Source organism: Struthio camelus, chromosome 6 (assembly GCF_040807025.1).
Source record: "Struthio camelus isolate bStrCam1 chromosome 6, bStrCam1.hap1, whole genome shotgun sequence".
NCBI lineage: Eukaryota > Metazoa > Chordata > Aves > Struthioniformes > Struthionidae > Struthio > Struthio camelus.
In genome coordinates this window covers 37,788,877-37,806,100 of record NC_090947.1, presented here as the reverse complement: position 1 = coordinate 37,806,100, position 17,224 = coordinate 37,788,877, and the positions used below count along the sequence as shown (strand labels likewise).

General features: G+C 39.8%; 1 protein-coding gene across 7 annotated transcripts in view; it reads left to right on the top strand.

Moving 5' to 3' along the window:
• Nucleotides 1-15,915, top strand: part of NCKAP5 (NCK associated protein 5) — a 416,795-nt gene extending 400,880 nt beyond the window's left edge. For all 7 annotated transcript variants that reach the window (XM_068949189.1, XM_068949188.1, XM_068949192.1 and 4 more), the window contains one exon: nucleotides 14,265-15,915. In XM_068949189.1, the coding sequence (XP_068805290.1) occupies nucleotides 14,265-14,546 (282 nt within the window). In that variant the 3' untranslated portion in view covers nucleotides 14,547-15,915. The remainder of the gene's footprint in view (nucleotides 1-14,264) is intronic.
• The last annotated feature ends 1,309 nt before the right edge of the window (nucleotides 15,916-17,224 follow it).

The following is a 17,224-nucleotide window of genomic DNA, read 5'->3' as shown; positions in this document are numbered from 1 at the left end:
TACTGTTGTTTTTTTTCTCCCATTACATAAAGATTACTTGGTTGCTCAGTTTGTACGTTTTCTAAGTGCAAAGGGAGCTAATGTTGATGGAACCCGCTAGTGATACATGCACTGCATTTAGCTTAGCAATGTTCTTCTGTCCCTGTGAAAGTGTTGGGGAGCAAACTCATTCTCTACCACAGCCTAAAACTTTCGATACCAAGAAGGGAATGCTCCAGACTCGGGGTTTCAAGTAGCTCCTGCCATTCCTGTGGGAGGCAGGGTTTCTTTTGTTTCCATATCCTGGTTCTCTGGAGAGATGTATGGCATGGAGTCTGGAAGTCAAAAGCTAGAAGGATCTGGATTTATGAATGCACCATTATATAGATAACTACTATCTATATGTACAGGAACAGAAACTAGTCAGTGTCCATAAGCCCCAGGATATAGGCCATGAAACTTCTCCATAGGCTCTGGATAGCTAAAGATACGCAGACAGGTATGCAGAGCCTTTATTCAAGGCAGTCCAGTAGAAATAAAATCATAGACAACTTCAATTGATATATCAGAGTCTGGCCTGCTGTTGCTGATGGCATCAGCATTTGCTAACCTGTGCTAAGCCAATTTTGTGAGGCAGTTGGGAGTTTAACAAACCTATTTCAGATTGTATTTTGGAAGAATATCAAGCATGGGGGGGAACTGGTCATGTTCTGTTCGTTGCAGCAGATGGTATCCCATTTGGTGTTTGTTAGCTTTGTTTGCAGCTCAATATTTTGTTTCTAGGGGAACTCAGTAAGTTAAATAATTTATCTCTCTAATGCATTAAGAGTCTGATCCAAAGTCTACTGAAGTCAGTGCAAAACATTTGATTAACTAGCACGTGTACTGGTTCGGATGCCAGGTCCTGTATGTTGAACTACATTTCAGATGCTCTCTAGTGAGGAGAACAACACAGGCCTCTGTCTCTCCATGGAGAATTTTCTGGCTGCAAAGAAAAAAATAAATATTCAAATAGTGACAAAGAGCTTAGTAGTTAGAGTGCAGGATGGTGAAGAGCAGGATAATGTTCTGGCTGACTGTCCAAACTGCTAAACCTCTCTTGCTATTAAATTCCCCATTTTAAAATAAAGAATATAAGTAATGCTTCCAGTTACATTTAGGATTTAATCCAGTATTGCTGGCAGTCTGCTTTGAGGTCTTTGAAGGCCCTATAGCAGGGCTAAGCAAATAATCATTATCACTTAATATTCTCATCAAGCGTAGGATAGGATCTTGCACTGCAAGAGCTAACCACAAACACATAGCCCCTTCACTAAGGCATTTTCAGAATGTCAGAAGCAAATTTGTACCCTACAGTGAGTTTTGCATAAGCAGAACTATGCCGACTTTAGGACTGCTGCTGTCCATACAGACCTCATTACAGTGTCCCCCACATGGGGACAGTTTTTATTTAATTTTCACAACTATTTGAATCCTGAATGATTTAATGCTTTGAAGAATATGACATTTTAAAGATTTTTTTTTTTGTATTCCAATGAACATCCAATGCCTCTTCATTCTCCAACAGAACTTTTCAAATTATTAGTTTGCTAATATAACTTAAGCACTGTTTAATTTTGTATTTTTATCCAAGTTTGCTGTTTATTTCACATTTGGTCATTGAAAAAATGAGTGCTTATTACCTCTACAGTGTGTGTGCATAAATTCCAGTTGTATTTTAGTCCTCCTAGTGGCCTGTTATATTAACAGTATTATAATCTTTATTTTAGGCATGGGAACCTGTTCCATATTACTAGGATCTGCTACAGTTTGCGGGGTTAATACTGCAGTAACATTTATTTATTGCTAAGGTCAATAAATCTTTTAAAACATATGTCCAGCAAATCCACTCATGTGGCTGGCTATCCATCACTTACACTTCTGTATTTATACACAAATTGTAGCAAAACCAATACATAAAATACCACATTATTCTGTCACTGTAGGGAAGCCTACAGTGGGAACGGGAGACTGCACCTGGTTCCGCACACTGAGTTCCTGCTTCAATCATTCCCTCTAAAGATAAAATTTCTCACAGACAAAATGGGGGGGGGGGGGGGGGATGAGACCCCCACAATTGTGGTTCTCAATATATTTTCTCTATGCTTCCTTTCTTTGTTCAAAATAACATGCCTTATATTCTAAGAGGGGGATTTTAATAGCCTGGATGGACTCAGCACAAATGTTAACCAGCCTTTTAGGTCCTGTTAGCTGCTTAGCTTGAACCTTGCTGGTACCTAGGGAAGGGCAAGGTGGAAAGGCCAGAGTCTGTCCAGCACACTCATCTTTCACTCATTTCTGTTTCAAGACTGTGTTCGTCACAAAGAGTCTGCAACCGCTAACGCTTCCTACCAGACCCAGATGAGGGGCGTTTTCTAGGCCTGGCTGAACTTCTAAGTAGGTTAGAGGGTCTCTTGACCTGAAACAGATGTATCTAAAGGACAAAGCAAACAAAACTAAAAACATAAATAAACTAAAATTTCCCTCAGATCACACCATTTTTGATATGTTTATTAATGAATATATATATCAGTGCTTGAATTTTATGAGGAGACAAACTGAACGTTTCATAAATCTGGCTGTGGGAACTTCATTGGCATCTCCAGCAGTGGTTTTCCTAGTACCTGCATTACTCTGCTTGTTCTCAATGATTTTTCTTTTGGATCATCCTTTAGAGCTGGGATAAAAGAATATCATCTACAATCTGGATTTGTTTATGACATGAATTGCCTATTCCCTTTGTGTAGTCTTGTCTCTCTCATTTCCTTGTAGCTTAATCCAGATGGGTCACTGCCCAGGACCGTGCCCTTGAGTTGTCTGGTAAATATGAGATTAGTTGAGATCTATATTTTTGCCCATCGAGATACATTTTAGTCCATCGACTAAATTATTAAATCTAATCTTAGCCTGTTTCTATCCTCTGTATTGTCACCACTGACACAGGCATACTGCTTTCTGCTAGTAACTGACAGCTTTGTCAGATGCTCCAAAAGACACAGATTCTCTCCGGTGTCAGGCAAACGTTAATATTCAAACATATACTAGGTGGTGCACAGATCAAATGAAAAGGCCTGCTCCCTGACACCACGCTAACATGAGACAAGCGAGAGGGCTGAGCAAGGAAGCGCAATTGTTATAATTACACAGTTCTCAGGTCTGATGGATGCAGGCTTGATGGCTTATATGTTTCTGTCAAACAACATTTTGGAAAAAGTAGGCATTTGAAGAGAGTATGGAATGGGTAGAACCTGCAGTGGTAGTGATCAAGCAAAACTGGAAGAAGTATGGAGGTCAGACTCAGGGAAAGAAACAAAGAGGACATCAGCCCTGGCCCCAGGGCTCTTTTGGTTCCAGTAGCATGACGGTGGGATACGGACAGCACAGGAATCAAGGCAGTGGAGCTAATATGTCAAAGCTGTATCAGAAAAGTGTTGTCACAACATAACCTACAAGTAACATTGAAACGAGGTCTTGCAAATAGGCACAGCCAGGAACTCTGCTCAGCTGGTCTCTGAGGTCACACCGTTGGGCTTCCCATTGCCACTGGTTTTGGCGCTCATTTTCCTCCTTTGTATAAATGCTGGGGAAGTAGTTCTTGCTCTCCTCACCAGTTATGCCACATCTTAGCGCACACTTCTTCTGTTGCCTCTTTTTATTCCCTTCTTCAACAGATGTTTCTGTGGTTCTTGTTTGGCTTTTAGTAGGAGGCGTTCAGGGTGCAGCATTAACACGTTCTTGCAGCTGTCTTCTATTCTCTGAGAACAAACGTAGACTTGAGTCACAAAATGATTTTCTGAGCCAGGAGCACAATGCATTGAGCACATTTCTGTGGCAGAGCGCACTAACGCGTTGCTAAAGCTCCTTTTCTCTTCAGCACCTTGAGTGGGGAATCCCTGTAGACAGACACCTGCAGGTCTCCATGCTTTCTCAGGGAATCTGGCTTTTATCCTAACGGGCCTGTGAGTTAAGAAAAAATGTCCTCAAGCAAATCTGAAAACCAGCCATGAATTTCTCAGCTTTTAAACTGCATCTTTTTACTTGATAATTTTCCAGCAGTTTTTTTAGTTCTTGACTAATTTTTGGTTGGCTATTTAATGCATTGTCTGGTTAACTAATTCATGCAGCAGTTTATAATTACTGCCTTACTATAAAATCGTCTTAATAGAAGGTTGTTTGGTTTTTGTTTTCTTTCCAGTGGAATAACAAGTTATTTTATTATTCAAACAGGGCTTACTTCCTGCTGTTTTCAATAAGATTTTTAATAAATATGTAAATTTAAAAATTAATTTACTGCATAGGTTTGGCAGCATGATTCTTGAACTGACAAAAGTTTGATGGATTGTAAAATTATCCCCCCCTAAAAATCATCAGTCATAGTAAACAATATTTATCAACCTCTGGTAATTTTACAGCTTTTTCTTCATCTTATCTTCTGTTAGGAACTCACTTAAAATTGATTATAATACTGTATATTTCTAGAACCATAATTCATTCATAGATTAATTAGATTTTAGGTTAATATCCCATCATACTATGGGACATGAGCCAACAGTGTTTTGCAGTTGTTACAGAACTGCAGTAGAGAAACCTTGATTACTGTTCCCATGCGGTTTAAACCGCCAAGACTAATCACTAATCAAAGTCAAACCACATAAAATGGAACATCCTTCATAGCATTTATTTTCTAGCTGACTTATACGATGGGGTCTTTATTGATACCACTAAGTATAATGAAACAAACTCAAAATTGCAAGAGAGGACTTCTCCTTTTACTTTAATTTGGTTCAGCAGCCTTTATCTGAAACTCTTGCTCTGATTTTTGTGCTTCTGTCCCTCAAAATATTTCGCCCTATAGCAAAGATAAATAGTTTGCATGGATTTAGAAAGTGCATGTAAATAAATGTACTCTTATGTAGGATTTGATGGTGGATGAACTTAAACATATGTTTCAATGCTGCAAATCATGCTTTGAGTCAGTACTGAAAATTGTGCGGATCGTTACGTCAGCTGAAGAGGTGGCAGGTAGAGTCACAGAACCGGCATCATTATTTGCATCTATCCTATCCCAGTTTTCTCTGATTGCAAAGGAGCTTTCACAGTCCCATTGCACAGGATCAGAAAACAGTATGCAAATAGTTCAGGCTCAAGCAGATTTACTGGGAAGGCAACAAGGCAACATAGGCTGTAGGCTCTTCCTCTGCACTTGCCCAAGCTGCCCAGCTGCATCCCCTGCCCCGCATCCCTCACGCAGGGAAGGCTGTATCCCCTTCTTGATAGAGGAGTGCGCAGCCGGTGGGCTTCATTAACCATTTCCAGAGGCCATGGGTCACGGAAGGGGAAAGAAATGGCAGTGCTGTTTTTTGCTGTGTTTCATTAGGAAGGAAAAAAAAAAACCTGATGTGTAGAGAGCTGTTTAAAAGCTGGAATGGAAAGGAAAATGAGAATTTTGGGCTCCTAAAAGAAACTCTTTTGCTGGGGTAGGGATGTGGGGGGGGGGGCGGTTTAAGCCTGTTAATTCAGACTTTGTCAAGAATGAAGAAAATCTAGTTGTAAATCTGCTTCCAAGTGTGGAAAATTATCACCTCTGTAGCTCTGCTTTGAGAGAGCTTGCAAGAGAGCTCATTGTGATACCTATGCACCATGTACAACATGGAGGCTCTCTCCAGAGTGGCCAAATGTGCAGCCACACAGGGGTGGACTGATAGGTCTGGGAAGATTGTTTGTCTCTTCCCAGCTGTCTCTTCAAAGGGTAAAAATGAGAAAACTATTTCCTGCAGAGCTCACTCCTGTTGTTTAAATGGCTCCTATGAATCATCTTTAAAACCTGTAAGAAGGGACTTTCCTGCCTCTGCAAATCTTCCAGCCGCCACTGATGCTCTCTGAACTCCCATGAAGACAGTGCATCCACCTTAGTGCATACAACAAGCTGATTTTCATAGCTGGGAGAATTGTGTCTACACAAGTCTTTATAATGCTGACTTGCTGTTGATGCTGCTGCTTAACGTTGCTCCTTCTCTATCTGCTGTTTCTATCTCTCTCCCATCAGGTCAGCTGATGTACTTTGGGTGTTCACAGGCTAACCTGAAGAGAATGTAGCTCAGTACTCAAAAGAAAGCACTACTAGTGTGAAAAATCATTACACATATCAATTACCATTTACAGTACAGTCCCCAAGTGCAATTCCATTTTCCATCAGTATGCTGGGTGACTGACACATAGACATTACAGGCCAGGAACTCAGACACCACTAGCGAGTGAGAGGATAAATGTCTTTGTAATTACCAAAATAAATAGACTTGTTCAAAAAAGCCAAAGGTGGAAGATGAAGACAGGTGAGAACACAGTTAATACTCAGGAACAGTAGTCTTGAGAGTAGTTCAGCCATATAGAAAAATGACCTCGATTACTGCAAATGTCAGTGAGATTATATGTTGTATGAACATGATCCTGCATTTAGTGGATTTGAGAGGGTTTTTTTTTTTTTTTGCTAATGTCTAATGTGGGATAGAATTTGTTGCTTTAAGAGCCACTGTGGAATTTCAGAAATCTTGAACTATGCTTTTTTCCCCTTTTCTTGATTCGATTCTAAGTAAACATCCTGGTTTAAAAAAAAAAAAAAACTCCAAACTTCTAATCTATGATAAAATTGTAGACCCTTTTTACAAAGTCTGATTTTACTGAAACAAGCAGCCATACTTTTATAACAGTAACACCACAATAGGGCAAACCTGTGTATACTTAAATGCTGTGTGGTAAAATAAAATCTGATGAAGAATAAACAGTAAAGTTACTTAGGAATGCATAGTTTCCACTAGCATTCAGCGGATTATCACTGGCAACATAGCCCTCAACATAATCCTGTCAAGGAATAGTACTGAACTTTAAATGGTTAAGTCAAGTTCAATAACTTTGTCAGTAATCTTATCTTTCAGGCTGAATTTTTCTTTTACTGTGATTTTTCCCCATCACTAGAAAATCAGAACCATTTTGTTACTTAACTCCCTCCAAGAGTAAAGCTAAAAGAATCTCTGAAATGTAAAGTGTATCCTATATATGTCTTGTTCATTTTCAGTCCCTCAGATTCTAAAAACTGAATTTCAGCCTCCTTTCTCACCATGGATATTTTTTCCTTATTGCCTTGTGATGAGTGTGTGATTGCAGTAAGCATTGCTTTTAGTGGGTAGATTCCCTCTGTGAGAAGCAAAATTGGTGATTCCACCAGTGCGAACAGCATGAGGCCCTGATTACCCTCTGGAGAAAGTAGCAGTGTTTAATTGCTTTTCTTTTTAATAACTCCCCTCAACACACTTGACTGAGTACCTGTATATTACATTGTGACCATTTTCCAGGGTAATTCCACTTAGAAGTATATTATCTTCTTTAGTTTTAAATAAACTTTTGTCTAGGCATAGTGGATGCACTCAGTGGCCATTCCAGGGCACTATGAGAAGATGGCCCTACTTGTGACATTCGGTTCGTAACTGAGCAGAGTAAAAAGTTAGTTTTACCGGACTTGGAAACTGGGACCTGAAATTCCTGGTTCATTAAATTATGCAAAAGTTCAAACAGGGTTGATATATACCTAATCAGGTCAAAGTCTGTCATATCAACAAAACAATCGTGTACTCTGCTGAATTGCGAAGATGGTATGCTTAGCATTAGTCAAGTGCATGCACATAGTCATATCCTTTTATGAAAATTGCACTTTTAAAAGCATAAGGCTCAATTCACCAAAAATATCCTTTATCTTCCAAACCACACAAGGATTCAAGCCACAGACAATGTAAGTCTCAACTCCTCAGTCAGCTATTCATTAAGTAGTAGCTATTTTGTCCACATCTGCAGTTATGAATCATACACGGTTTGTGCTAATAAGCTTTATTTCCTTTACGATAATTTACTTACAGTTCAGGACCATCAAATCCGTTCTCCTTGTGGCACTAAAAATTAAATACATTTGTAGATTGTTATACTCCTAAATACAGTCGGCAAGCTTCGGTTTTGTTTTCATTGTTATATTTACCCATAATGTCCTATGTGGATATTTACCTGTGTATGCATTGTTTTCTCATAAACTGCTGAACAGACTAATGAACTTATAAATACTTCATATGAATGCATTTTTTTCCCGAGAAAAGAAATTAGGACTTATTGTTTATCTTGAAAATCTGGTCATGCTTCTTTGAGAAGGTCATTGTCTGCTACAGCAAAATAATCATGGGATTTCTGCTCAAGCAAGAAAAAGAAAAACGAATCATTATTTCAAAAATTATTTTACTGTCAGTCTAGAAAATAGATGAAAGTTTCTGACAACATACGAGGGAGAGCAAAGTTTAACTTATTATTTAAGGTTATACTCTAAAGTGAAAGAAGTTCAAACATTACATTTTTAGCTCGGCTGTCATACAGCAGAGGTCATGCAGTTACAGCTTTCACCTTTGTAGTTTCCTGGATGTGACTGTACAACTATTTTCACTGTAGAGCGTTACTTGTCCACCTAATGTTCTCATCAGTGTGGTTAAGTGAGATCTGGAGATTGTTCACTTCCTGTTGAGAGACTACCATTGCATTCTGCCATGGCTATCTGAAGAAAGCTACTACCGTAGAGCTCAAAGCTAAATTAAACATTTCCACCTTATACCTTTCTACGCAAGACACACATCTGGGAACGAGTAATGTAACACTACTGAATTCAGTGGGAAGTTATTTCTCATTACACCAGTATTTCCCTGATTAGAGTACTGCTCTGTATCTCAGTACACCTGTTTTACAAGAAGAGGCTGTGAGCATATTAAAAACATCCTTCTAAACATCACATGAGTAACCTATGCAATGGCTGCAACTGCCATTTCCCGGTTAGACCCATTGTGTCATAAATCCAAAGCAGTTATAGGACTATAGGATGTCTACATTGGTAAAAGCCTGAACTAAATTGGTAAACGGCAGCTCTGTGGGATCAAGATTACCTTGAACATACACAGGCAAAGTAATAAGAGAATTTTTGAAAAGGTGAAAATCTAGAAAATTGTTTTCCTTCACAATAAAGTTTTAAATAATAACCAGAAAATAGGGAGCATACTATGTACCTATTAGAGATCAGATCTGAAATGAAAGACCTTGAGTTATACAATTAAGTATTGATTTTGTTGATCTATATTTAATTCTCATAGCAATTTAGTTGTTTTTACCCAACAGTGTTTCACAGTTATACTTCACTTGAAGCAAAGCCCTTTTTGCTTGTGTGTTAATCTAAAAACTAAATTGCCCTGTGCATGAGAGACATAAATAAAGTTCATTTTATTCTTGTGTGTAACTGATTCTGAGCCCCTTAAACTGCTGGGTAACTAAACTTAGACAACTGGAAAATATATTTATCCTGCAGGAAGGTTCATTGCTAATTCTTGGCTCTGGCATGCCCTGTGAGCATAGCCTGGCTCCCAGGCAATCAGAGCTTCTGCATGTTACTGTATAGAAGAAATGGACTTGCTGTTGCATTCCTTCAGCATGCCAGCCATGAGTCCTTTGTACCTCTAACTACCCCACCCTTCCCTGTTCCTTTCCATTAGACCTGCAAAGTCTTTGTGCCGTTCAGAAGGGTTAAAACTGCGATTAGTCCTTGATCACACAGCACAGGAATGCGTTCTACCCACACATAGCCTGTCATTTTTAAAGTTTTAAAAAAGACCTAATTTGATGTAAATGTAGAAATAGCACCTATTTATAATGTAGCAGTGTAACTGCAGGCTAGTTTTGTTTTCCTCATTTGCTGTGCTTGAAGTGACATGCCAGATTTTATTTTATCACTGCTGGGTTTTGGTTATTCCCTTCACGATGATGCCAACAAGGAAACAGTATTCTGATTCATGACTCATCAGTTTACATCGAAGCGATGTGACTCCTAATGAACGTCTGTATTATGTCAGATAGAGGCTCTCCTCGTCTGGCAACTAGTCACTGCTCTCAGGTAGCGTACAGCATCCCACGCTGACTAGCTAAGAAACTCCACAGTGGTGGGAAGCCCTCTGCTCACAGAGACTAGAACTAATGCTCCCCCTCCCCAGAGGCTGTAAATATGGTGTAGTATACACGAGTAACACTTGTTAGAGCATAAGTAGCTTAGGGATTTTCTGTATGGAAAACACGGTTAGCATAGGTAAAATAAGCTATAAACTGAGCTGGTCTAGGATGATGGCCCAGTGCTTTTACAAAGGCACTGTGAAGGCACAGTCCTTTCCTGCACTGAGCTGATCTGGGTTTATTCCAAAATCTGGGACTACATCCTTTTATCTTTTCTGCGAAGCTGATCGTTATGAAGACATGTAAGTAACCACACTTAATGCAACAGACAGCCTAGTTATTCATAGAAGAGGTGCAGACTAGTCAGCAGCAAAGTCAACATCTTCAGGCTGAAATGGCTTTAAGCATTATTTCTCAGAAGAATCATGTCTGAGAGCAAGAACATACTGTTCTTCCCATCTTAGTTCTTCTAGGCACGCTGAACACAATCACTAAGTACTTTTTGTTTGGTGATAAGATGACCTGTTCATTGCACAGAAAGTGTAGCCACTGAGCAGTGTTATGCAACAGTCAGTCAGAGAGGCTCCTGAGAGTACAGGGGTTTTTTTGGTCTTTTTGGTCACTACTAACAAGGAAAAGATGTGGTTGGAACCAGCGACCTGGAGGTGAGGTGCTCTGTACACTATTACCAAATCTCACCCAGTTCTCTTGGATACAGTACCTGCTGCCAAATGTTCGTCGTCTGCAGGAAAAGCCACTTATTTACATTAGTGTGACACTAACGTGCATTAGCAAACTAATTCCTTTGAAATGCACAGAACTAACGTCTTTGCCCTAACCCCTGCTCTCTGTTACATCTGTCTCTCTCTTTCTACAGTCAGTAACAGATGAAAATGAATAAAACTAAACACAGAATTTAACCACACACGCAAGTTATCAACAAGTTCTAATAATAGTTAGTTTGGTTTTGCCTTTTTATTCGTGTGACAACTGTTGTGACTGTCACGAAAACTAAGAAACTTGGTAAGGATGGATCTAAATACTCATTGGTAATTTTTTCCAAATTGTATCTTTAATAACTAGATAAAAGATTATTTAAAGAACTGGGGGGGTAACTTTCTTTCTGAGACACCAAGTTTATAAATATTATCAATGGCCTTTCACCTCCAGGAATGTATATTATTTTGTTACAGTGGAAAAAGAATGATTTGTTGATTATGGATCTTCTCATATTAATATTATGCTTAAACTTTTATTTATTTTTGCCCATGGGATTCAGGATGTGAATGACTTGACTTCTGTATTTCAAGAACTGGAATATTGTGCTAACTTTCTATTTACAAGTGGCACTATATGACTTTTTATTCCAAATATGATGTAATTTAACAGATTACTTAAGTGCAACTGTACTGCTAATGAAATTGCGAGAAAAGATAATTCTTACTGCACATGCCTGGTATCTTAATACAGTTCTAGCATGTTAATATTCCCTACCCAGAAGTCCAGTCTAGATGACCGGCTTTCTTATTTGATTATAAAATCAGCAGTATTTGGCCCTGCCTCCTAGAATATGACTGTATAGGAAACAGCATGTCACAGCCACATAGATGACACCAACATCCAGTGGAAAAAACCCCAAGTGTTAGTTGTCAGACCGTATGAGCGTTATTATTACGTGCATGATACATTTGTCTTACATACTGTTTCAGTAACGTGTTAAAGAAAGGAAAAAATAGAATAGTTTTGACAAAATTATTTAAGTGGGCATTAAGACGTATCTAACAAGGGCAACTGTATGTTCTAAAATATCCATAACATATTTCTGAAAACAAATATCATCTCTATTTTAATAATAAACATTGCTACAATAGCTTTTGAAATTACTTTTTCTTTTGATTCTTCATGCATAATAGTAGGTGTTACACGCTAGTAACACTTACATGCATTAAAACTTATGAGTCTGCATCATACCGTTCACTACTCGGTATATCTTTTGCCAGTGGGTTTCACTGATGGGCTGCACTTCAACTTCAGTTGGTTCAGTGATTTTACTTAAAACTTTTAGTAAATAATTTTGTTCCCTGCATTTGCTCTAGTAGATTTTATTAGCCGTTAGCCTTATATTAAATGACAAACCAGGGTATGATTAAAATAAGATTTTAGTCCCGACTGTGTTTGGTAGGATATTATAAACTGCTGATACTGAATTTATCTAGAGTACACTAATGAGTTCATGCCAATCTATCCTGTGACTTAAATCTAACCTTCAGCCAGCCAGAGATTCTGCTCTCATCTGCTCTCATATCATCACCTGATACTTCACTTGCTGCTCTGCACAGCAAACATCATAGGTCTCTTTAGCTCCTTGTACCAAAGAGTTGAAATTGGCCTCCATTTGAATCAATAAGAGTTTTATCATAGACTTTACTAACAACAGTATTGACTTCTTGCAGACCCAAGTCTGTGCTAAGCAGCCAAATTCAATTTATCCAAAAAACCCCCGTGAAGTGGGAAAAATGTATACAAAGAAAAATCGTTCATAGGATAGAGTATTTTGGATTTAGTATTCCGAAGAGCAATAAGTGCTAGTATGTATTTTATTGACGGTATGTCTGAGAATTTTCTCATCTGGCCTACATAGAAGTGAAGCAACTTTCTGTTTCAGTAATAATAGCTATTTTAAATGAGGGCAAAGAAAAGAACTTTTAAAGCTGAAAATGTAGGAAATTGCTGTTGAAGTGTCCGAAACTCGTATTTGCCCCCATTACCAAGGGTTATATTCCTTTACTTCAGAAAATACTGTTATTACAGATATTAAAGGCCTTAGTTTTAACTCTCATCTGAAATCAGCATCTAACATAATATCCCCTGGAACTGTTTTGCACTGAACATTAACTAATGAACCAAACAGAAAAGTCCCATTTACTAAGGCTAATATCTCTTAACTGCTTCACTTAAGTTTATCTGAAACATTTGATACAAATACTAGCCTAATCCAGACACTGTTAGCTTATTAAATATGACAAGATCACATCATAAACAATCATTAGATAGGCATTTCAATTTCTAATTTTTAAATAGGCATTTCTAATGACCCTTTGCAACTGTATATTTAATGACCCACACCATCAGTGTATCTGGTCATGCTATATCTTTAATGAGCTTAAAAAAATATTTCATTTCCTATCTAAACCATAATAATAATATACTGGATTAACAGTAATTGACTGATTCAGTCTTTGCTACCTAACAGTAATACCAAAAATAAGGAATGGCTTGCACTCTGAGAACCTGTTTCAAAATTCCTGTGTCTTGCCTCTCTGAGAGTCCTATAGAGTGCTGAATGTTATATTTCTGTGATAATATTATCTGTAACAGGAGTCACACAGATTTAAGAAAACCCTGTATATGAAAGGCTGTTTTTTTTTTCCTGAACCTCTCCCTGAGCAACTATTCCTTGGTCAGATCTCTGATTGAAAAGATCAGTAGCTAACAAAGGGATAAAATTACTCTTGTATAATCCTACTGTGCGTTTTTAATATAATGTGCTAATACATTGTCCGGTGTTAAAACAGAATTACAACACTTCCCAAAGTAGACCTCGCCAATATCTGATTGATTCTGGTCTGTGGGGATCAGACCAGTTCAGTGTAATTTCCTGTCTTGCTGCTTTCTTTTCTACGAGAGAGGGTTTTGGGTTCATGGAAATCAATAGGCTTACACAGGCAAAATGTGAGGTTTTTTTTTTTTTTGTTTTTAGCAAGTTTCATTTGTGTCTGCAGCTTACGGAAAATGCTATGTTCTCCTCCGAACATGTCTATTGCACTTTTTTTTTTTTTGGCAGACTCCAAAATCTAATCATAGATGAATACTCATTTGAATACACCCAAAAAAGTATTTCCTAAAGGAGAAGATGTAAATTACTGTGAAGCTGGCGAAGATACAAAGATTCTTTACACATGCAGATTCCAGGATCTGCTACTTAAAGTGTTGATGGCACTTAACTGTTTTGCAAATGGAGTCTTATTTGTCTCAGCAGAATCATTAAAGATATGATTTGTCCTAAAATGGACGTTACTGTTCCACTGAATTGTAATAGAGGTTTAAGCATCTAACAGTCTATTTCCTTGCACTCTGTGAACTTTGAAAGATAGCAATTAATGATGTTCAGTAGGATAACTTTATTTTTGTAAGAAATATATTTCTAATACTTTCTTCACTTATTACAGAAATCGAAGCAAACTGAAGAAACAAAAGAAGATTCTCAGAACAGATTATCTCAAATTTCCCTGGAGTCTCTCAATAAATTTAACAGCAATAACGTACTTTTATTAGAAAAAGAGAAGAACTGCCTGAACGAGGTTGAAGGACAAAAGGAAGAAAATGGAAAGAAAGAAGAGGCTTCCTTAAATAGCTCAGATAGGCACGAGGTAGACAATTTAGAATCCTTGAGTGATTCTTTATACGATAGCTTCTCCTCTTGTGCCAGCCAAGGCTCTAATGATGTATAAAGACACCTTCCAGTGGGCTGTGAATGGAGCACTTAAGGAGCTGAAAGAAAGTGGGAAGTGAAAGGGGGGAGAAGAGACAATTGTTGAAAATTCTCACTCTAAATCTTTGTATTCACAGCAGGGTATTCCTGACTTTTTTTGTCATGACACAGCAATAAGAAAGGCAAGAATGCATTCATCATGATGCGTGAGACTGAAAATTGAACAGAACTAGCTGTTCCTCAAAAAAAAAAGGTCTTAATTTTGCACTTTTATGAATATTTGTATAGATGTAAATATTTTGGAAAAATATATTTGTAGGGATAAATGACAGCAATAAATTTTAAATCGGTGCTATGCTCCTGTAATGGCAGATTACTAACTTAAAGGCATTGATGTTAATATTAACAAGAAAAGTTAGTGGATAAAAAAAAAAGATTTATAATTGTTCTAGTCTTAAAACTGTATGTAGAAACACTGCGTTACTATAAACCTGAGCCTGCCAAATTGTCCGTAATAAACTTTCTTGGTCTCCCTTTTACAAAACGTCTTTTATTTTTCATTTTTAGTGCAATTTCATGTATGTTCTCTAGGGAGGTGTGCATTTTAGTTTTTACAATTTCACAACAGGTGTCTTATTTCAAAACGTTTTTAACTTTTGGCACAGTCAGAAAATGAACAGGTTAGAAGGCCTGGTCCTGCTAGTACATGTACATTTGAATAGACTTCATAAATCATGTGCGTAACTATTTGAAAGATCAGGGTCAAAGTAATTCACTGCTCAAGCAAATGAGAGTCATGTATGAATGAGAACTACACAAACTGGCCTTTAATTTTGAGTGCAGCACAGTTTCTCTACTTCCACCTCTTCTGTAAACATTTCATATGAATTTCTGAATGTAGCATATTGTGTTACCTTTTGTAGTCCCCAATTTGGTCTTAATTACTGTTAAAAAAAAATTGAAACTCAACTCCTACTTGTGAGATACTTTTAAAGGATGTTGGTGCTAACCAGTACTAGCTCAAACATATCTAGGAGCAGGGGGATTGGTGTGTATTGGGGTTTTTTTTTTGTTTTTCTACAAAAACTGTTTATATGTAAGGGAAAGTCTATTTCAAAGGTTCTGTGTATTTTTTCTAGTTGTGAAGTATTTATAACTGCTTTTTGTACAGCAATCTGTAAACTAGATATATTTGGGATATTTCTAGACTCTACAGTTTCTTTAGCACATGCCTGTTAATCTTTGAAATGATATTGTATGATCAGTGTTAATATTTTGTGCAATTTGTTACTTTTAAAGTAATTTCTGCCATAAACTTGCATTGTCTTTTTTGACTTAAGAAATTTCCATCGGAACATCTTTCTTAAATAAAATTCCTCTTAAAAATACGTTTAAAGAGAGATTTTTTTTTTTAAAAAAAGGGACTGGTATTGCACAGTGTAGTAAATTTTACTGGAACTTTTGAACTGGTTCTTGTAGTACGTTTGCCAAGCAAGAGCCTAGGTACATTTTGCAGAGGACGGGTATCAGCGGTATGATGCCCTATGCACCTAAGACCATGAGCAAACTATTTCCCCTTCAAATCGAATAGCCTCCCTTGCTTCCAAAATAATCCACTGAGGCCACTGAGACGTAATCTACGCTTAATTCGGACTCTTTATTTGCAGACAGGGTCCCGAAATAAAGAGAAATATGTGGGTTTCCGAGGCAGGGACTAGTCACCCAAACAGACTGGAAAGCGCCGTCTCACAGAGGGCTAGAGCGCTGGCCGCGGCAGCCCGCGCGGCCTCTCCCCTCGCCTCAGCCCGGGCGGGCGTTGCCCGTTTGCCCCCCCTCGCTGATGGCTCCTCACTGCTCCCGCCGCCTTCACCCGCTCCGCTAACGGCTCCCGCCGCTAACGGCTCCTCGCCGCCTCAGCGTGCCCCGCTAACGGCTCCCGCCTCCTCAGCCCGCCCCGCCCCCCACCGCCTAACGCCTCCCGCCGCCTCAGCCCGCCCCACCCCGCTAACGGCTCCCTCCGCTAACGGCTCCCGCCGCCTCAGCCCGCCCCGCCCCGCTAACGGCTCCCGCCGCCTCAGCCCGCCCCGCCCCGCCTCGCCCCGCTAACGGCTCCCGCCGCCTCAGCCCGCCCCGCCCCGCTGCCGCCAGCCGTCCCCGCGAGGCCTGCCACAGCGCGGCCGGCTCCTGAAGCGGCAGCCGCGGCACCCCGGCAAGCTGCCGGCATCGAGGGGCGGGCACCCCCCCCGCTCCACCGCCCCGAGCCCTGTGCCCTCCTCTGAGGGGACTGGGGTTGCCCCGTCTCGCACTCGTACATGCCGCTCGCTCAGCACTTAAATCTCCTCGCCTCCCCCGCATGTTTTTAAGCTTTAATTCCCTTTTTTTCGCGGGGCGGGGGCCGGGGGGGAGGGAGGGGAGGACGCCGCCTGTCAGGAGGGCGGTGGAAAGCGGCGAGCGTGAGGGGCTTGAGGCGCTGCCACAGGCGGGTCGGGCGTGTGCGGTGCTCCTCGCCGTGCCCGGCGCTGGACGAGTGTGCGTGTGTGTGTGTGTGCACACACGCGCACCCCGCGGCCGTCTGTGCTGTGTGGGACCAGACGCGTAGCTCTGCCCGCCGTCGCACACGCACGCTCCGCCAGCCACCACGCTGGGGCGGGGGGGGAGGAAGGCGGCGATGGGGCCGGTGCGGGGCAGGCGGGCAGC